This window comes from Solenopsis invicta, unplaced genomic scaffold (assembly GCF_016802725.1).
Source record: "Solenopsis invicta isolate M01_SB unplaced genomic scaffold, UNIL_Sinv_3.0 scaffold_117, whole genome shotgun sequence".
Taxonomy (NCBI): Eukaryota; Metazoa; Arthropoda; class Insecta; order Hymenoptera; family Formicidae; genus Solenopsis; species Solenopsis invicta.
In genome coordinates, this window is record NW_024105245.1 from 134,408 (window position 1) to 157,254 (window position 22,847).

The window sequence follows — 22,847 nt, forward strand, 5'->3', positions numbered from 1 at the left end:
CTGGACTAATATTTACTAGATCAGTGTACAATGGCTTTAATGTGCACCAGTGCACACTAGTGCAGTCCAATTAAATTCGCTACGAGTTTTTCTATACATAAATTTTATATTTACAAAACAACTGATTTCTACACGACAAAACTTTAAATTAATACAGACTTGTCATTATTTCTTAATTATATTAGAGCACATTCTATTTCTTATTGAAACAATTTTTTATTTAGATATAAAATCGTTCAGCCACATTTTTTGTATTACTTTCAAATGCAATAAAATAATCTATAAATTCGTACTTCTTTAATATTTAAAAAATATGTTTAAAATTTATTTTGAAAACATGTTATATATATATATATATATATATATATATATATATATATAATATATATATAATATACACGTCCTTAGTAATGTAATTATTTTTTTTTCAATCGTCGTCCAAATATTTTACGTAAAATACGATATAAATGTTTACAGATATTTTCAATCTCTAACATAAAAAAATGCGACACGTTTTATTCTCAGCTAGCTGTGCTGAAATTCTGCCAGCGATTGTGTCCGTCTATGGCATTCATTACAAGAGTCGTTAGATGCAAAAAGTCGTCGTTATCGGCCACTCGCGCGTTAAAGAGTCCCAATTGCGGCAGTTTCGGTAAAAACAGTACGCCCATCATAAACAGAAGCGCCATGCTAATGAACGTGCCAATCGCCACGAAGAGCGGATTCATAAGCTGCTTCTGAGTGCTCTCTGCAGTGTCCGTGGCAGCATATATTGGAACCATCTGTGAAAAAATGATGTAAATTCACACACATTTATTGGTTATCATATTCAATACACGAATAGATTTTTTTTCTTAGAATTTACTCTTAAAATCACGATAATCGTGGGACAAAGTGACCATCAATGAATTTTGTTATAGTTTTAATAAAATTTTGATGTAGAAAAAGGGAGTATTATGGCTACTGTGTTGCAGTTATAACAATTACTATTGGGTGTACAACTTACAAGGAAACACAGGGAAGTGTCCGCCTCAGATTAAAACGAGTTTTTAATATGTTGTAGTACAGATAAAAATAAGGGACACGTATTTTTTTATACGTGCCCATACGCACTTTAAGGGGGTGAAACACCCCTTTGAAGAAAATCGGTTTTTTTCTTTCGAAGTGTATGCCGTCGAAACTATAAGATAGAAAAAAATGTTTTAAATGAAAGTTGAATGGCTCGAAGAGTAATTTATGACAGCGGAAAAAAAATTTTTTTTTTTTAATTTTTTTTAATACTTTCCCCCACCACTTACCTATTTTTTTTCAAAATTTTTATGTTTTTATAAGCAAAATAAAGCTTATTTTATTACGAATTCAACGGTATATGATAAAGTTACGATACAACATTCCCATTTTCCAAAAATAATTAAAAATCTCGATACGCACGGTACGCGCACCCGTCCGCGCGTTCGTGCGCTACAAAAGTGACTCCCTTCGGTTTCGACGTGCCTTTAATATGTTGTACAGATTAAAATAAGGGACACGTATTTTTTACACGTGTCCTAATACACTTTTAAGGGTGAAACACCCCTTTGAAGAAAATCGGGTTTTTTCTTTCGAAGCGTGTATCGTCGAAACTATAAGAGATAATAAAAAAAAAAACTCCCGACTGCTGCCAAAAGTTGGTTTAATAACAAGAATTAAAAAGTTTAAGATTAAAAATTAATTAATAACAAAAAAAATTAAAAATTTAAAAAACAATTTAAAAAATTATAAAGTTAATTAAAATTAAGTAAAAATTAAAAAATAAAAAGTTAATTACAAAAATTACAAAAATAAGAAAAAACCAACAAATTAATAAAAATTAACTAAATTAACAAATTTAGTAAAAAATTGGAAATAAAAAACAAATTAACATAAAAACAGAAAATCATCAAAACTAAAAAATAATAATAAAAAAAAATACGTGTCCCTTATTTTTATCTGTACTACAACATATTAAAAACTCGTTTTAATCTGAGGCGGACACTTCCCTGTGTTTCCTTGTTAGTTCGGTCTGTTTTTAAAAGATGGCTCTAGATGCTATAAATGGTTGACGGCGACAGCTGATTTTTGCTGTATCGTGAAGTGTCAACATCTGTCAATCAAATATTGTTTACAAGCCTTTGAGTTTTGCACAACAAGTTTAATTTTTACTGCGTTGAAAATGTCGAGTTTCGTTCCAAATAAACATTATTTGCGGGAAGTTTTAATTTTCTGTTTTAATTGGAAGAAAAGTGCAGCTGAAGCGCATTGAATGCTTGTGGAAGTGTATGGTGAATCTGCATCATTGGATAAATCTTGCAGAGAATAGTTTCAACGATTTAAAAGTGGTGATTTTAGTATTGAAGACAATGAGCGTTTTGGTCAACTAAAAAAGTTTGAAGATAAAGAATTAGAAACGTTACTCGATCAAGATTCGTGTTAAATGCAAGAAAAGCTCGCAAAATTGGAAGTTATTTAACACGCTATTTCGAAACGACTCAAAGCCGCGGGATACAGCCAAAAGCAAAGAAATTGGGTCCCATACGAATTGAAACCGAAAGATATCAGACGACGATTTTACATGTCCGAAATGTTGTTTGAACGGTACAAAAAGAAGTCTTTTCTGCATCGAATCATTACCGGGGACGAAAAATGGATTTACTACGACAACTCGAAACGCAAAAAGTCGTATGTACAACCCGGTCAACCGGGAACATCAATGCCGAAGCCGAATATCCATGGTGCCAAGGTAATGCTCTGTTTGGTGGGATCAGAAGGATGTGATCCACTATGAGCTACTAAAATCTGGTCAAGCCACGGGAGACTTCTACAGGCAACAATTGATCCGTTTAAAGTGAGCTATAGTCAAAAACGTCCAGAATATGCGACCAGACACAACCCTGATAGTCAAGCATGTTTTACAAAATCAGGCAACTTAATGCTGAGCACGAATTTTCGACTAGTTGCTGTGTATTTGCAGGAAACGTAATGCGTAGTCATACGTATTCAACAACATGAGAGTAGATTTGAGACATTTTATGTCAGCAGATTCAGAGCAAACGGAGAGCAACTGTTGCTCATTCTGTTGCCAACAAAATGACTTCTATTTGTGGAAAACATTTTACTTTATCAATCGTTTTCGACAACATAAGAGCAACATGATGATAATAAAAAAAAAGATAATGATGCTGTGCTTTTGTCGTGTATTTGTTAAAAACATTAAATATATTAATTATATTGTCTTGTAGCCAAATAAGTCCATAATCTTTTATCAACGCTCAGCCTCATGTTGCTGTGCTGGTTAAAAACTATTTGGAAAATAGCGGATGGAAAGTTTTGGCTCACCCGCCTTATAGCTCAGACCTTGCTTCTTTCGATTACCATTTGTTTCGATCGATGCAGAACGCTTTGACTAGAATACGCTTTATTTCAAAACAAGGTATCAAAAATTGGCGCGATTCATTCTTGATTTCAAAAGATTAACGCTTCTTCCGCGACAGAATCCATAAATTGCTAGAAGGATAGGAAAAAGTAATGGCTAACGATGGGCAATAGGGGAGGCTGGGGTGAAATGTTTCTGGGGTACATTATTACGGTGGTTATAATTTCAAAATAAAAAGAGATAGCGATATGCTGTAAGTACGTCACAAAATAACAATCGATCACGCAATTGCGGCAACTATCTTAATATCGCAAGTAGCGTTTAACTTAATTTACGCCGCGGTCTGTGTAAAGATATGCTCGTAAATCAAGTAAGTAAATATTTGTCCATCGTAATTTTTTGATTTATTTTGCTTATTTAAGGTAGTTCCTATTATTTATTGTGTTTATGTAGATGGATATACATTCAGAAATATGTTACTGTAGTGTTTATTCGTCCATTTTAATATGTAGGCAAAAAATTGTATCAAGATGTTGTATGTGTCTAATGGGGTTAGTTGTTATCGCGATTTGGAGTACGTTGTCACCCCGGAAAGTTTGCCCTGTCACATATGTGCAGTTGTTTATATTGATTCTCATTTTGTTATAGAATGCTGACATATAAACAAAAGACAGAAAAAGTTTTAATGGAATATAACATTTAATTTCAAAGAATTAAAGTGGAAGCAGAAATGAGAACATTTTATTAAAATAAACAATTTTTAAACTACAAAAACTTGGCACTACTAGATATCTAAATATAACCTAATGTTGAAAAATATACTTGTAACTTAGAAAATTATAATAACTTACAATGTTACTTAAATGTTAAAGAAACTTAATCTGTAACTTACTTCTAATTGCTTTTATAATGCATATTTTACAAGTGTTATGCTTATTGTATTCTTTCTGTCAATTCTTTTCATTACTTTTCTTATCCAGTAGGGCCAAGTTTTCATAGTTAAAAAATTTTTTATTTTAATAAAATTTTTTCATTTCTGCTTTCTTTTTTAAGTTTTTAATATTTAATTTTTTTATTGTTCTTCTAAAAAGCTGATACTTTTTTTATTTTATTATTATTTAGATTAGATTTTTAAATTTATTATTTAGAAAGATTGTAAAGATCATTTCAAAGCACTGATCTCATAAATACAAATGTTTGTAACAAAAAATGAGATAAAATATAGTTTTAGATGTGGTTTATAATTATTATAAACTTTATGATTATTAACATAATTATAATTAAACGTAAATATCAGTTGGTCTTAATGTACCTGATTGTCTCGTTACCTCGTTAAATACTAATTATAAATATAATTCACGTGTTTTGATTTATTAAAAAAAATTTTTTTTTTTTTTAATAACTATATCTTTTGGTAACAAATTACCTCAGTGTAGTAACAATTAACCCCATGAAGGAGGTAAAATGTTCTCTGACTTTGACACATATAAATGACTTTGTATTAAAATCAATGATAATATACTACAATTAACCTTATAATCCTAAAATATAATAAATTTGACGATAAATCAGTCAATAGTCAAAGAAACAGCAAATTATTTTACTAATCATTTTTGATATTTTCTTAAAATCGGAACTTTTATCCCCGGTCTCCCCTACTTTGAATAAGGTTTTAATTCATTTTATCGTTCAAATAAATACGTTTTTCAAGTAAAAAAACGGACCGAATTAAGTTGTACATCTAATATTATTTCAAAATAATTAGTTATTTAAACAGTTACTCAGTTAAATAGTTAGTAATATTTCACCACACTTTAGGTTTGTTTGCGTTGCTTGAAATTCCCAAAAATTGTTACACTTGAAACGAATTTAATCGAGAGAAAAGCAATAAAGATACTGACAATGAGTGCAAAAAGGGCAAGCAACGCGAATAGAACTTATAATTTATTATACAATAATTTACTGCTTTTAGAAAACATTTCAACTAATTATTGGTCTACTAGTTTTTGAAACGTCTTGATAGTTACCGGCTAGAAAACTCCTCCAGTTTTTAAAAATAGCTAACGGCTAGAAAACTCCTCCAGTTTTTAAAAATCTTCTATCCTGCAGCCAATTAACACGCTTTACAAAAATTTGTCATACGACGAATATAATATTAGCCTTATTGTTTGTAAAATTGTAATGATAAAAATAGCCGTTTAGCCCGATATTTTCAAAATTTAATAACGGTTACTAAAGTTATTTTTCGATAACAGTTACTCAGTAATAGATAACAAAATAACGCCTATCACTAGACACAATAGACACGATTAAAACTAATATTTGTGATTGCACCAGTCATTTGATCGTCTCTTACAAAGCGGAGAACCTATAAGCCTAAGCAAACCCAGTAGTTTGTTGTTGTAGTAATCTACAAATTGAGTAAAATAAACTTTTTGAAAAGGGTTTTAATCGAATTCGAGTTGTTTATACTAAAAATCTACACTTCACGTTACATACTATATAGGGGAGATCGGGGCTATTCGTTGGACCTTTTTTTCTTTTGTGTCTCCTGAGTTCTATATTCATTAAAAAAAAAGAAACATGGGACGGTTTGAAAGGTTGAATTTTCCCCTTCACAATGCCGGTATAGATAGAACATGAAAGTGTACTTGCTTTGAAGTACATATAAAAATGTCGACCAATGCCAAAAATTACGAAGAGCTCCAAGCCCGGGGTAATTCGTAATTAGTCCGGGAATATCCCGAAATTTGTGTTTCAAGTTGAAAGACTGTAAAAAAGCTGTTGTTAAGACTTTCTTTTATTTAAAAAAAGATATAGGTATACTACAAAAAACAAATGCAAACATACACGTTCGCATGTCTTTTTATGGTGTGACAGATTTCCTAACCTCACAAGTGTCAATCTTTAACGCCTTATAACTTTTTACCTGCTTAAGAATGTCGATTTTATATTCATATTCATGTTCTATGTACTGAAATACACAATATTATCAAGTTTGAACTAAATCAATGAAAAACTTTATCTCAATGCTTAACTCTGCATAGCGCAGACGTTCGTAACACAGCCAAAGCGTTAGGGTTATCCAACTTAGGTTAGGCGCTGTAATCAGTATTAACGAATCGCCCCGGTGCTCACTATTACGAATAGCCCCAACATCAACTGTGCGCATTATTGCGTTGATCGACAAAAATAGACATCACACAGCAAAAAGTAAGCACGAAATGTTTCAAATACATTCAACTGGACACGATACATTCAAAGTTTTCAAAAAAATCTTATTATCTTATTTAAATTTCGAAGAAATGCTGACTATCAGAAATTACTTCGACTGTCGCAAAACACATTTTTCACTACTACGACATTAATATGACGCCGTTACCAACAAAATTTTATTAGCAACATCGTTACATTAGGACGTGTTTACAGTGTTTAAAGTAAATTTTTAATATGTACCCATAAAAAGATATTTCCAATTATCGAATTATCCCGTCTAACGATTTGCCCCGGTCTCCCCTACTATAGATTTTCAGTATTGAAATGAATTTCGGAACGTAGCCTTGGTAATCCTTGGAAAGGTCATGTTTGTGCAAATTTTATGCGAAATTGTAATTTGATGATGTAGTTTATAATTAAGTTCTTTTCTTTTAATAGCTAATATCTGAAAAAACTATAAAGAAAATTCTTACGGGAGTTCTATTTTGAAAGAAATTGAAAAAGGAAATCGTAAGATAATACTATTAAAAAAGTATTTATATTACACAGAGGAAGAACGGCAGTTATGAAATATATCTGGTGTGGTGGAATATTGATATGTCGTATAATTTGCGTTGAATTCTAAGAGCGTTAAAATTACTTCGTTTAGACATTTTAGGATGGTTACTGGTCATTAGTCTTAGCTGTATTTTTATAAAAGCTAAATTTTAGTTTTGCAGGTAGCAGAAATTTTTACAAATGTATCTGTATCCTCTCTACATAATTTTGAGAAGTACAAAGAACTTTATAACGCGAGACATACGTTTTGTGCTATGAAAATCACGTCTTATACGAAATAAGGAGCACAAAAAGTTAGCACTCTCTGAATACTATTTTTGTAATATAAAAGAAAATAATATGTAATTTGTTCTGTTTTACACAATATGGAAGACTGAATAATCACTTTTTTTTTACTATAATCAAAAATAATATGCAATTTATTCTATTTTAAACAATAGGTTAAAACTGAATAAATACACTTTTTCTAATCGTGTTATACGAGGGCCAGCAGCACAATTTTTAGTTCACATTATAAGAATACCGCGTTATACGGGGTCCAATTGTATATCACATATTAATTTTTTAACTGTGGCCTAATTTGAAGGCCTTGAATATGAATTTCAAATAATATTGAATTTAATGTGTATCATAATGTATGAATTCAGCAAATAAAAGGTCGGTATTCATAATCAATTCTTATATGTAAGATCGTCTCAAGTACTGTTTTAAGATGTCATCAACCAATCAAAGAGCCATATTTGTTTTATTATTTATAAACTATAAATAATATAGTTTTCAATAAAAATAGAATTTAAAAGACTGTATTTAACAGAATTGTTTAAAAGATATTAAATTATAAATAGGCCTTATTCAACTTACAATTACTCTTGTTAGACTTACAACTTATTCTTGTTAAATATCTTATATAAAGAATTCTAGAAAAGATGTAAATTTTCAGTACTTTGAAAATCAGTACTTTGAAAAAAATTTCCAATTCGTATAAAAAATTTGAGAAACTTTCTGAAAAATTATAAAACTATATAGAAATTTGTTACAAAATGTTAAATATAAAAATTTCGAAAAAGTATATGAAAAATTATAAGATTTTTCACTAGGATAATGGTATACTTTTAATAATTATTTCAAAATAATTATTTAATTGACCAATTGACCAATATTAATATTAAATTTCTGTAATTTGTATGATATTTGCAAAATGTGTAAAAATCAAACAATATCTCACATATCAAGAAATTAATCATGTATTAGTGTTTTGGTATAAAATCATTAGCACCTCCCCTTTTCTCTGCCCACATATTTACATAAAATTTGGTTACATCAGAGAGTCGAGAAAAATCCGCAGCTCACGCCTAACGGATGACGCAACGGATCCTGTGACTTTCGCTTACCGCGGTCTGATGATCCCTCTGCAATTCGGACGCAAAGCTCTTTAGCGGGAAGAAGTAATAGTTGTACATTGGTTTAACCGGTAGCTGCGGATGACCGGCTTGAGGCGGTGTGTTGCCATTGCCCGCAGCATTGAGAATCTGCGTTAACGACTCCAGGTTGATTGCTGACCCTTTTTCCAAGGCCTTTTTGTATAACGCGGCCAGTTCCGCTCGCGTGAATGCCAGTGGCTCCGGTTGTTTCACCTTCGAGTAACTGACCGTGGCGGCGGGATCGCGTACCTGGAAAATTTTGCGAGCATCAGTCGCTTACTTGACTGAATAAAATTGAAAAGAAAATTGGAACTGAATAAATCAAAGTGAAAATAATCTTTTACAACTTTAATTGCAAATTTCTCAAAATTGTGACATAATAGAGCAATTTGGACAGGAGATTCGTATTCAGCACGCAAAAAACTGTAGGAACCGACTAGTCTCGTTCTGGTGTATGAAAAAAGTCTTTTTTTTTTTGTCAAAGTGTTAACGTTTCCAAATTTTTAAAGAATAATAAAGGACGAAATAGGCATATACATGATTATAGTAGGATGTTGTCACTGAAATAATATTTCTGGTGATTTTACGTACAATTATTGAGTTTTTCGAACCGTATGCCGTTACTTTCGGTTTCAAACACAGCTCTTAGATTGAATCAGAATAAGTAATATAATAAAATTAAATTGATTGGTCAATGTTATATTATTAACACAAACATAGCACCTTTTAAGATCTCCCTATCCCTGAAAAAATAAAAAATCTGTTGCGAAAAATATTACCTTGGCCAGGGTTTAAACCTGCCAACATTTCATGCAAGTGTCCTAGCCAATTCGACCACCAAGGCACATATAATAATATTTTTCATAACAACAATGATATTCACAGAAGTCTTAAGACCGACGTGTATATTATTATTAGCTTAGACTCTAGGCTAATACTAGATATTATACTATAAGAATAATTCAATAATCTTGAATCGTCAATAATTAGATTTCGAAACAGTTGTTTTTTATGTATCACATTCTGTATATATTATATGTATTATGTATTAGTTTGTAAAACTTGCACATTCTTTATTTGATATTTATTATAAATTTTCTAGCACACAATACATTTTACTTATAATTGGTAAGGCATTTTTTCAAAAGTCTATGCAATGATTAATTTTTCATCCATTTAAAAAAATTACGCCATTAAAAATATTTTATTATATTCAAATTAGTACATAAATCTGTAACAATTTTATTCAAATTTGATTTACTTTTGAATTGAAAAGATTCGATTCGATTTGGTAGAGGAGAAAAGGGTAATATTGACACCCATTTTTATTTTATTGAATAACTTTGTTTATAATTAATATTTTCTATTGGAACTTGAACGATTACATTCGTCAGAGTGTTGTTTGAGATTCTAGACTCAAAGTAATGAAATATTTATTATTTGGGACGTGATTTATAAAAATCTAATGCACTACATAATCGGTGGAAGAAAAAAATGTAATATGGTATCTATAAAAACAATTTAAAAAAATTAGTTTAAAAGGAACACAGTACCTTGTTACAAAATTATATATTTTTAATTTTCCATTGTTTAGAATTTTTCTGATTTAGAATTTTCCTACGTTCAGAAACTTTAGAAATACCATTAGAAATTTCATTAAAAATATCATTTTATCCCTGTTTAACATTAAACAATAAGCATAAATTGATGTCTCTAATGTTTCTAAACACCGCTTTTTAGAATGACAATTGATTTATCGAAGAAATATTTTGATATAAAAATTTTGCTTAAAAAACCATATTAATAAAATTTCATGTTATTGTTTTAACTTTGTATAACTCGAAATGTATACGGCCGAATAAAAAGTTAAATAACAAAAAAACATTCGAGTGTATGTACTTTCATGTGATAATACACTCAAGTTTAAGAATAATGAGAAAGTGTATGTAATTAAAGATTAAAAAAGTGTACCTTGAAAAAGTTTTGAAGTGCTCAAAAGTAAAAATGCCTTATAACAATTGTCAGTCATTATGTATTGGCATATTAGCATCACTAAAAAACGACTACTAAACGAATAACTCCATAAACAATTGTTGGAATACATCACCAAATAACGGAAATAATAGGGGTAGCCATATTGTCGACAATAGCCATCCCTGATAAAAAAAAAACCGAAAGAAAACGATAGAAAGTGTAAGAAATCTGATTCAAAACAATAGAATTCTATTGTCTTTTTAATCAGGGATATTACTCTCTTTTCCTCTATAAAAATTCAAAATTTGATTCGATTTGATTTTGAATGTTTTAAATTATTAACGATTCAATTTGGTTCGAAAACGTTTAATTTGCACATTTTTTAAATTGAGAAAAGATATTAATCCTTAACCCTTAAACACACCGATCCTGTGAAATACGGAAACACATTTTTGGGTCTGGGAGACTTTTTCAATTTTGAGAAACTATAATTTTGATTACAATCAATATTTTTCTACGATTTTTTTTTTAAAACAAAAGTTCAAAATCTCGGGAGTGTGACTGCATAATCGGCATTGCCGACAAATAATTTATTGTGAAGTTATAAAAGCAAAACCATTAAGCAAAAATGAGAAATTGGTCAAAAATCTACTTTTCCTTCAAAAAATCATATCTTTGCAACAACAAACGTTTAAGGACTTTCAAATACGGCGTTTTAAAGCTAGAGAGTCACACTTTCAAAATAAAATTTGGCAAAGTCATTTCTTTTAAAAAGTATAATTATGTAACATGGAGAATATGAGGTATTTTTGGGCATTTAAAAATCCACTTTTTAAAAAAATATCATATCTTTGCAACAAAAAACTTTAAAGAACTTTACAATACGGCGTTTTAAAGCTAAAGATTCATACTTTAAAAAAAAAATTATATTATTGTCATTTCTATTAAAAAATGTACTTATGTAACAAGGCGAATATGAAGAATTTTTGATTAAATCGTGTCTAAAATTGAAAATTGATGTGTTTCATGATATACTTCGGAAAAACTCTTTTCTACAACATTTTATAGTATTCCAACTTTAGACAGAGTGTATGCGAGTAACATCTGCAAATCGACTTGTTCGAATGTATTTTGTCCAATTTTTTTATGTAAAATACTTACAAAAAAAGTTTCACTTACACACTATATGGGTCGCATTGACCCTAACAAAACTTTGCTGCCGTGCCGTTCGAATTCTAGTTGACCAAAAAAGTTGATCAACTATATCAATTGAAAGAGATTTCAAACTTTTTTTACGTCTTGGTCCGAACCTCCTATCTCATTCCGTCTTCACATAGCAAGCGTTTAAAACTTCATATGGGGTCTTTCAGACCCACTTACGTGTTTAAGGGTTAAACACGCTAGGGAGTCTGGAAGATATTTCGAACACACAATGATAATAACATAATTTTTTTTGAAAATATGAGTCTTTAGCTTTAAAATGTCGTATTGTAAAGTCCTTACAAGATTTTTGTTGCAAAGATAATTTTCATAAAAAAAAGTGGATTTTTAGATATTCAAAAATACTTCATATTCTCTTTGTTACATAATTATACTTTTTAAAAAGAATGGCAATGCCATAATTTTTTCTTTGAAAAAGTCTTAAAAGTATTTTGTTGCAAAGATGTGATTTTTTTAAAGGAAAACTGGATTTTTGAACAATTTTTTATTTTTACTTAATGGTTTTTCATTATAATTTTACAATAAATCATTTTTCGGTAATACCGATTGTGCAGTCACATTTTTGAGATTCTAAATTTTTATTTAAAAAAAAATTGTTAAAATATATTGATTGGAATCAAAGTTATAGCTTCTCAAAGTTGAAAAATTCTCCCAGACTGAATCAGTGTGTTTAAGGGTTAAAATTGAAGAAATTAATATTTTGAAAAATTGAAATGAATAAAAGGAGATTAAAAAACAATTATCACCGATGTTTTGAGATTACTAAATATCAACAATTATGAAAAAAAGATTGGAATATAAGAAATTGGAAAAATTAAAATAAATAATAAGGAATAGAAAAATAGCAACTTTAATGAACAATAAAATTAACAATAAAATTAAGAAATTAATATTTTAAAAGATTAAAATTAATAAAAAGAGATAAAAAAAACAATTCTCAAACATTATCAAGATTTCAGATTATCAAGATCAACGATTAAGCTAATAAAAAAAAATAAAAATTGAAGGAATCTACTTTTGAAAAATTAAAATAAATACGAAAGGATAAAAAAAACAGCAAAGATCCTAATTTCTAGATTATCAAAAATCAATAATGAAAGTGAAGAAGATATAAAAACTGGAGAAATTGGCACTTTGTGAAATAAAATGAATAAAAAGGAGTAAAAAACAGTAAAGAATTGTTGAATTTTGAACATACCAAAAATTAACAATTAAGTACAAAAAAAGAAGTTTGGAAAAATTAACAATTTGAAAAAATAAAATGAATGGAAAGGGATAGAGGTCATCAGGTAAATCGGATCTTTTTGTAGTTTTTGCTTTTTAAAGGCGCAAATAAAGTCTGATCATTAAACTGAAGGTTGGAAAGATAATTCAATTGTCTTCATCTTTGCTCCACACTATTTTGGGTGCTTTCCAACAAGAGTGCCACAGTGTGACACAGTAGGCTTGTTTTTTATTCCTGCACTAGACTGCACTAGAACGTTTCATCTTGCTTTCACTAACTTTCAAATATATATCTATTTTATTTCAAGTACACACTAGAGTCCTATATAAAGAGAGAAGCGACATCAAACCCCCACCACAACCTTCAGTATCCAATTGAGTCCTCCACCGCCATTTTGGGACCGCTTTAACGTCATCAAACACCATTCGTATCATTCTGCAAACAGCTGTGGTCACAATATGGCTGCTCGCTTAATCAATCAAGTATCAATCATTTTACCAATCAGAGCTTCGGACATCAATGTCGCTTCTCTCTTTATATAGGACTCTAGTACACACTAATTCAGGAAGTTCAGGGGGTCAATCATGTAATTTCACGTGGAACTTTTCACGTTTCACTTTTCACTTTTCATTTTTCATTTTTCACTCATAGAGAGTTCACGTGAATCTTTTCACGCACAGCGATTATGTATGAATAATGCGCGGAAGTTTAGTTTGCGTTCCGAAATTCACCATTAGAGGCTCTGTCATTGCAACTATCAAGCGATCGTGAAAAATGTTTCTACCTGCTTTTACAATATAACTTTTACTGTAAAAATTTTATTATATAAAAAAAAATTGTAAAAAAAATATTCATAAATAAATAGCAATATTTCTTAGTTATATTGCATAAACTTAATTTACAAATATAATATATATTACATTTATTTTTAATGATCCATATATTGTAACAACTATTTTATTATGTAGTAATCTAATACTCAAAATTACATTGTAATTTAATTCAAGCATTGTTTTTCAAAATTAATTTTAATTAGTTTTTTATGTGTGCAAATTTTAAAGTAAATTAATTTCATTAGTCATTAAATTTAACTTTGTTTAATTAAAAAATATTGAATAATTTAGAATACGGACCTTGATCAAAACTGAATTCACGGCTCACACATGTATTTTCCAAATTTATAAATTATAAACACTTACATGATTGATTAATATTCTATTTCACAAGGCGCACCTTTCTTATATCATTATGTATCAAAACGCGTTTAAAGTATATTTTTATCTAAATTTGCATTTGATGAAACCTCATTCTATATAATTATCAAAATATCAATTTGTCAAATATAAATATCAAACCTAATTACATCACAAAAGCATTATTTTTATTTATGTATGTATTACTTTATCCTATCAACGCAATGCAATACCAAAAAGGTTAACCTCTTCAATAATACCTCTTCAAACTGTTACCACACTGTTACCACACTTTCATTCTTATTTCAAAGGCTGCGTTCCGATATACACTGCAAGTACTGAAAATCTATAGTTCATGTTACGTATACTATAGATTTTCAGTACTGGCAGTGAATTTCGGAACGCAGCCAAAATACATACAATTTATTAATTCCCTAAATTTTCACCTTTTCGCCATCACGGCTGGGGGTCGATCATGAAACTTTTTCCCTAAGGCGGAAACGTGAAAAGTGAAAAATTTCTCCATTAACTTCAATGGTAAAGATTTTCACTTTTCACGTTTCCGCCCTAGGGAAAAAGTTTCATGATCGACCCCCTGATGGCGAAAAAGTTCACGTGAAAAAGTTCATATTTCCGCTCATGAGTGAGTTACATGATTCCGTGGAATCGTACACCCAAGGACTTTGATTCTGTCCATGGGGAAATTTTCCAAACTGAGAAGTCACCACTTTCTACATACTCGCAGTTCATGATTAATGAAACGACTAGAGCTTATTGGTCGTTACGTTAATCATGAAGTGTAAGTATGTAGAAAGATAGCGACTTCTCAGTTTGGAAAATTTCCCCATGGACAGAATCAAAGTCCTTGGGTGTACCCCAAGGGGGACAATCATGAAACTTTTTCCCTGGGGCGGAAACGTGAAAAGTGAAAATCTTTACCATTGAAGTTAATGGAGAAATTTTTCACTTTTCACGTTTCCGCCTTAGGGAAAAAGTTTCATGATCGACCCCAAGGACTTTGATTCTGTCCATGGGGAAATTTTCCAAACTGAGAAGTCGCTATCTTTCTACATATTTACAGTTTATGATTAACGTAACGGCCAATAAGCTCTAGTTGTTTCATTAATCATGAACTGCGAGTATGTAGAAAGTGATGACTTCTCAGTTTGAAAAATTTCCCCATGGACAGAATCAAAGTCCTTGGGTGTACATACATGATCGTGGGTGTTTACGATAACTAATCGGATCTCGGATTGGATTGAACAATGGTACTCAACGTAAGTATAGAAAATTTCCCTAGGCTAATCGGATTGACGATCTCTGTCTCAAATGTGATCCGATTGATGACGAAGCGTGGAGACGCAGAAGCATGCTTGAAAAGTAAGTCTCTTTATTTTTTTAAATAATCACACAAAAAATCAAAGATAAAGTTAAAAAGAATGATTTGAATTTAGATTTATTGTAATATTTTTTGTCTAAACACTAAATTTCGTTTAAATTTCTATTTGTAAAAATTAATTAATCTATCCTAAAGTTTGTGGTTATATCGGAAACAAATCAAAATTAATAAAACAATTATTAATTGTTAGGTACAAATTAAAGCATATAATATTTTAAGCACATCATATAAAATTCCTGTTTATTATAAACTTAGTAAAAATAACTTTGAAATCATTCAACTACATTACACATTATTCAATATTAATTTATATGTTAAAAATCAATAATGTTTCTAAAAATGTTCTTTTTATTCTTTTCCAGATCGCAAATAAACTTCAATTTCATGAATAAATAAAAATTACTGGAAAATGTATTTATATGAAGAGAGCATTATTGAACAATATCAATTTGTGCTAACTTAAAATTTATAAAATCTACTTTTCTTTATTAGTTGTTTATTAGAGAGTAATAATATAAAACTGGAATATACGCATCATATATGCATACAATTATTTTAATTTTATTTATGTATATTCCGTTCTTATATTATTACTATTATTCTAATGAACAACTAACAAAGAATAGCAGATTTTACAAATTTTAAGTTAGCACAAATTGATATTGTTCAATAATGCCTTTTTCATGTCAATCCATTTTCCAGTAATTTTTATTTATTCTTGGAGTTGAAGTTTATTTACGATCTGGAAAAGAATAAAAAAAAACATTTTCAGAGACATTATTGATTTTTAACATATAAATTAATATTGATTAATGTATAATGTAGTTAAATAATTTCAAAGTTATTTTTACTAAGTTTATAATAAACAGGAATTTTATATGATATACTTGAAATATTATATGCTTTAATATGTACCTAATAATTAATAATTTTTTATTAATTTTGATTTGTTTCCGATATAACCACAAATTTTAGAATAGATTAATTAATTTTTACAAACAGAAATTTAAACGAAATCCAGTGTTTAGACAAAAAAAATTACAATAAATCTAAATTCAAATCATTCTTTTTAACTTTATCTTTGATTTTTTGTGTTATTATTTAAAAATAAAGAGACTTACTTTTCAAGCATGCTTCTCGGTCTCCACGCTTTCGTCATCAATCGGATTACATTTGAGACAGCAATCGTCAATCCAATTAGCCTAGGGAAATTTTCTATACCTACGTTGAGTACCATTGTTCAATCCAATCCAAGACCCGATTAGTTATCGTAAACACCCCGTGCAGTTCACGTGAAACTTTTCACTTTTCACGTTTCCGCCCTAGGGGAAATGTTACATGATAGACCCCCAGGAAAAAAAGGAAAAAAAAATTATAGACGGTATGGGACACATACACACGATAATTTTTAAAAAGAAGACAGTTTAGGGAAAATTGTTATTTGTAGAAATTTAAATCTAAGAGGAAAGAAAATTCTTTTGTAATGAGATGAACTTTTAACTGTATTAATAGGCTGATGAAGGCTAAGTAAATCCGAAACGTTCCAATTATTAGCGACCATATTAATGTAATTGTAAATCCTGAATTAAATCAATTTTGCTCGTTAAATTGACCGTTTTCAACATTATACTTGTGTTTATTCACATTACGAGCGTTGCCTTACGATTATTATTTAAAAGTATTCTTTTAAAATTATAGAATTAAAAATTAATGATTTAATAATTTAATTTTTAACTTTAACTATTTTTAAATTTATTATACAAATTATTATTTTGTAATTTAATATGAATGTTTTTAAAATTAATTTTTAATTTAACTCCAGTTAATTTACTCTTAATGTAACTTTTAACTAGTTTGTTTTTTCCCAAATAGCACACAATATTTATGATAAATATTAATAAACATTTATCATAAATATTTTTTATAAATATTATAGAAATATTTTATACATATTTTATATACATATGACGGAAAAAGATTATAAAAATCTTTATCAAAAATATTGTTAAAATATTTTTTAAAATATTGGTCGCGACTTGGATGAGTGACCTCTTCGGAATTTCTGAAAAAAATTCCTAAGAATGAAATTTTTTTGCAAAAATTGTTTTTTAAAATATAGAAATATTGTTTTACTCATTGGGATTATATGGTGTAATATAATATTTGTGCGGATATTTCAAACATTTTCAAAATAATTATCATAAATCATAAATATTTTTGAAACATTTATGATAAATATTTATGATCAGTCCAATCTACGGCCATAAAAACATTTATTAAATGTTTTGATAAATGTTTATAAAATATTAAAATAAATATTATAAATATTTAGTAAATATTTTATAAATATTTTGTGCTATCTGGGTTGTTTATGTAACTTTTAACGCTAACTAAATTAATTTTATATATAAACCATTAACTTTAAATTAATTTAGTTTAAAAAATGTATTAACTTACCCAACCCTGCACTTTTCACACGCTTTATTTACGTTCTGATGACCCAATTTACACTCCCGCTTGCTTTACGCTATCATTTTTGCCACGGCAATAAATTTCTAAACGTTTATATATTTCAACACGCGGTTGTTTATTATATAACCTGGGGGTTATATAATATTATATTATATTATATAACCTATCATGTAACATTTCCCCTAGGGCGGAAACGTGAAAAGTGAAAAGTTTCACGTGAACTGCACGATCATGTACGATTCCACGGAATCATATAACTCACTCATGAGCAGAAATATGAACTTTTTCACGTGAACTTTTTTGCCATCAGCCGTGATGGCGAAAAGGTGAAAATTTAGGGAATTAATAAATTGTATGTATTTTGAAATAAGAATGAAAGTGTGGTAACAGTGTGGTAACAGTTTGAAGAGATATTATTGAAGAGGTTAATCTTTTTGGTATTGCATTACATTGATAGAATAAAGTAATGTACATACATAAATAAAAATAATGTTTTTGTCATATAATTATGTTTGATTTTTATATTTGACAAATTGATATTTTGATAATTATATAGAATGAGGCTTCATCAAATGCAAATTTAGATAAAAATATACTTTAACGCGTTTTGATACACAATGATATAAGAAAGGTGCGTCTTGTGAAATAAAATATTAATCAATCATGTAAGTGTTTATAACTTATAAATTTGGAAAATACATGTGTGAGCCGTGAATTCAGTTTTGATCAAAGTCCGTATTCTAAATTATTCAATATTTTTTAATTAAACAAAGTTAAATTTAATGACTAATGAAATTAATTTACTTTAAAATTTGCACACATAAAAAACTAATTAAAATTAATTTTGAAAAACAATGCTTGAATTAAATTACAATGTAATTTTGAGTATTAGATTACTACATAATAAAATAGTTGTTACAATATATGGATCATCAAAAATAAATGTAATATATATTATATTTGTAAATTAAGTTTATGCATTATAACTAAGAAATATTGCTATTTATTTATGAATATATTTCTTTACAATTTCTTTTTTTATATAATTAAATTTTTACAGTAAAAGTTATACTATAAAAGCAGGTAGAAACCTTTTTCACGACCGCTTGATAGTTGCGATGACAGATTCGAGCCTCTAAAGGTGAATTTCGGAACGCAACTTAAACTTCCGCGCATTATCCATACATAATCGCTGTGCGTGAAAAGATTCACGTAAACTCTCTATGAGTGAAAAATGAAAAAATGAAAAGTGAAAAGTGAAACGTGAAAAGTTCCACGTAAAATTACATGATTGACCCCCTAATGGAACCGACTTGAACTGTCGTTTTGCGGTGGAGCATTACAGGGAAACTCTGAGTGGACCTGAATGGTTCTCAACTGCTCTAACGGCAGGTAATAAAACAGAACCAAGTTTTCACCCCGATTGCCCTCTATATCACTTCCGTCTAAAAGAACACTATTAAGTCGCTGGGTTTGTTCGGAGCGACTCCGAGCAGCTCCCGAGAGACAAAACGAACAATACTTATATATACTAAAATAGATTTATTTTTTTAATGTCAATGTATTTCTGGAATAAATTAATAACATTATAACACAGTATGTGAAGTGTGATAATTGTAAGTTAACAATTTAATGGCAATCTCAGGCAATACAAGTTTAAAATCGAAATATAAGGCATCTTTAAAACATCTTAATTTAAGTAGTCTGTAAGATGTTTTATATCCCAATTTTAGATGTGAGAAATTATACAAATTTATGCTATCTGGTATTAGAATAAGAATAGGGAAAATAATAATATAACGATAAAAATTTATTTAATTATCGTTAATACCTTAAAGTCTAAATAATTCCCACTTACGAAGTAATAAAAAATCCAATATTATATTTTTCACATTTTTTTGTATGAAATTATTTACAAATTGACTCTTGCAGTATGTAGCAGCATTTTCATCGCAATAGATGATACGTATCTTGAAAGATTCCAAGATATTTGGTGTTATTCTAAAAAAATATTAAATAAATTAATCATAATTAATAATTGTTGATAATAAACATTTAGTTCCCATTGCATGGAAGTGTAGGATGTTGCAAATGGGGTTAGCAGTTGACATATATCAGTTAAAACTCATAAATACATTAATTAAATAATAGAAATTTGAAAGCAGAATAAATGAAAAAATAAGAAGTAAAGTACAATAGAAATTGTAGTAAGATTTTGAATTATTTTCTGTCCGTCCAGAAATATTTTTGCATGTAGCAAAAACACAAGAATAGCCTCCTCTTGCATTCATTTTAAATAATAATAATAAAATTATAATTATAATATAAAATTTTCCTCAGCTTTACTAATTTTTACACTTATTTTATTTGCCGGTATATCGTCGCAGTTTAGTGCAGCTTGACTACATACGTGATATCATGTGATATTGTTATGACAGTCCGCCATATTCTTGATTGTATAATCAACGCATGCGCAGAAGAAATTTGATCCATACTTTTCTCGCACTATCGCTACTGTATATACTATGCTTTGATTCTGTCCATGGGGAAATTTTCCAAACTGAGAAGTCGCTATCTTTCTACATACTTACAGTTTATGATTAACGTAACGACCAATAAGCTTTAGTCGTTTCATTAATCATAAACTGCGAGTATGTAGAAAGTGATGACTTCTCAGTTTGGAAAATTTCCCCATGGACAGAATCAAAGTTCTTGAGTGTACACCCAAGGACTTTGATTCTGTCCATGGGGAAATTTTTCAAACTGAGAAGTCATCACTTTCTACATACTGTTAGGCTCAATGCACACAGGACGCGTCAACGCGTTACGCGTGGCAAATAGCCAATCATTTTTTCGTTTTTATGACAAGAAATAAGAAAGCAAAAGAATGATTGGCTATTCGTCACGCGTAACGCGTTGACGCGTCCTGTGTGCATTGAGCCTTAATCATGAACTGTAAAGGGCCTCGCACATGAAATGCATAACGTAACACAAGCACAACATCAGACCGATGGGCCAATGAGCATCCAGCATAAAGTCGCCATATTGATTTACATAACATTTTCATTGGTCTATTGGTCTTATGTTGTGCTTATGTTATGTTATGCATTTTATGTGCGAGACCCTTAAGTATGTAGAAAGATACGATTTTTTAGTTTGGAAAATTTTTTTATGGACAGAATCAAAGTCCTTGGGTGTACATATTAAAAATTTACTTTAAATACTGTAAACACGTTGAGTCCGTTTGGGGCCGCATACAAGTTCGGACGTTGTCGCTGTCACTTATATTTTTGTACCCATCGATTGCATCACAATCAGCAACGTAGTTGTTCTCATGCACAGACTTTGCCTTCTTAACATTGATTTTGCTTTCTTACATGAATTTTGCTGTTTGATATTTGTAAAACACATTATTGATTCGCGAAGGATGGCCGTAACGTTCCCGGTTCTGTGGCGTGAGAACGGGTGCCAATAACCATAAGAAGAAGAAGACTGTAAATACGTTCTAATGTAACGATGTTGCTAACAAAGTTTTGTTGGCAACGGAGTCATATTGAAGTCGTAGTAGTGAAAAAAGTGTTTTGCGATAGTCAAAGTAATTTCTGATAGTCAGCATTTCTTCGAAATTTAAGTAAGATAATAAGGTTTTTTTAAAAACTTTGAATGTATCGTGTCCAGTTGAATGTATTTGAAACATTTCGTGTTTACTTTTTGCTGTGTAATGTCTATTTTTGTTGTACGCAATAATGCGCACAGTTGATGTTGGGGATATTTGTAACATCGAGCACCGGGATGATTCATTAATACTGATTGCAGCGCCTATAGTTAACCCTAACCTTACGTTGATTGCGTTACTACCTTTGACTATATAAATATGGACTGCTAGTTGGCTCTTTTAGGCTGTAAGAAACATCTACAGCGCCATCATCTCCTAAGCGACGATTTCCAATATAAAATAACATATGGTGTGGTGTGTGGCTTTTATACGCGACAGTAATAAACATTTGTGCGATTGAGTGATATAATACAATAGTAGTATATTGTTTTATAAATGGTTGTAAATCAATCAAATATAAAAGTGTAAGGGAGAAACACATTCCTGTACCATTTTTTGGGTAAGTTATTAGTTAATTGCATTGTAACCTAAACTTTTTAATTTTTTTAAATTAAAAAATAAATTAAAAATGAGAAATATAATTCCTACAATGATTCAAGAAACATTAAGAAATCTAAGATTAGATACATTATTTATTAACTTTGACACACATATTAAAGATCTAGAAATATTAGAGAATCACAAATACGTAATAATAAAATTAATTGTTACGTATTATTTGAACGTTAAATTAGCTTATGAAGGTAAAATAATTACGTTGAATGAACGCAAAGACTTTATAAAACGTAATTTAATTAAAACTGTTATTTTCAGCGGGCAATAATTTATACTGTACACTTTATTACCCGAAAATGACGGTTCTCTAATGAGGCTTTCTTCTATTTATATGACATCACTTATTTGTTTTTATTTTTAATTACTTTCTGTTTTTTGCTTTATATATTTTATTATTTTATATATATATATATATATATATAAATTATATAATTTTTTTAAATATATCTTTAATAATAAAAGGTGTATATTTTATATTTATTTTCTTTTAATTTAGTAAAATTAATTCTTATTTTACAGAAATATAATCGCACATTTTGGAGTGAACGTATAAATTCAAAGCGATATATTGTATTCCGTCTCTTTCTTTACTGATTTTCTACTATT

General features: G+C 29.3%; 2 protein-coding genes across 3 annotated transcripts in view; one reads left to right on the forward strand and one right to left on the reverse strand.

Annotated features, from left to right (window-relative positions):
* The window catches only part of LOC105202592 (TBC1 domain family member whacked), a 42,048-nt gene that overhangs the window by 12,844 nt on the left and 6,357 nt on the right, over positions 1–22,847 (forward strand). The gene's annotated exons all lie outside the window — the stretch shown is intronic.
* LOC120359855 lies at positions 403–9,795 on the reverse strand. The gene is made up of 2 exons (XM_039459255.1): positions 8,557–9,795; positions 403–782 (listed from the first exon to the last, which is right to left on the reverse strand). The coding sequence occupies exons 1-2, from the start codon at positions 8,623–8,625 to the stop codon at positions 522–524; spliced, it is 330 nt and encodes a 109-aa protein (XP_039315189.1). The 5' UTR covers positions 8,626–9,795; the 3' UTR covers positions 403–521.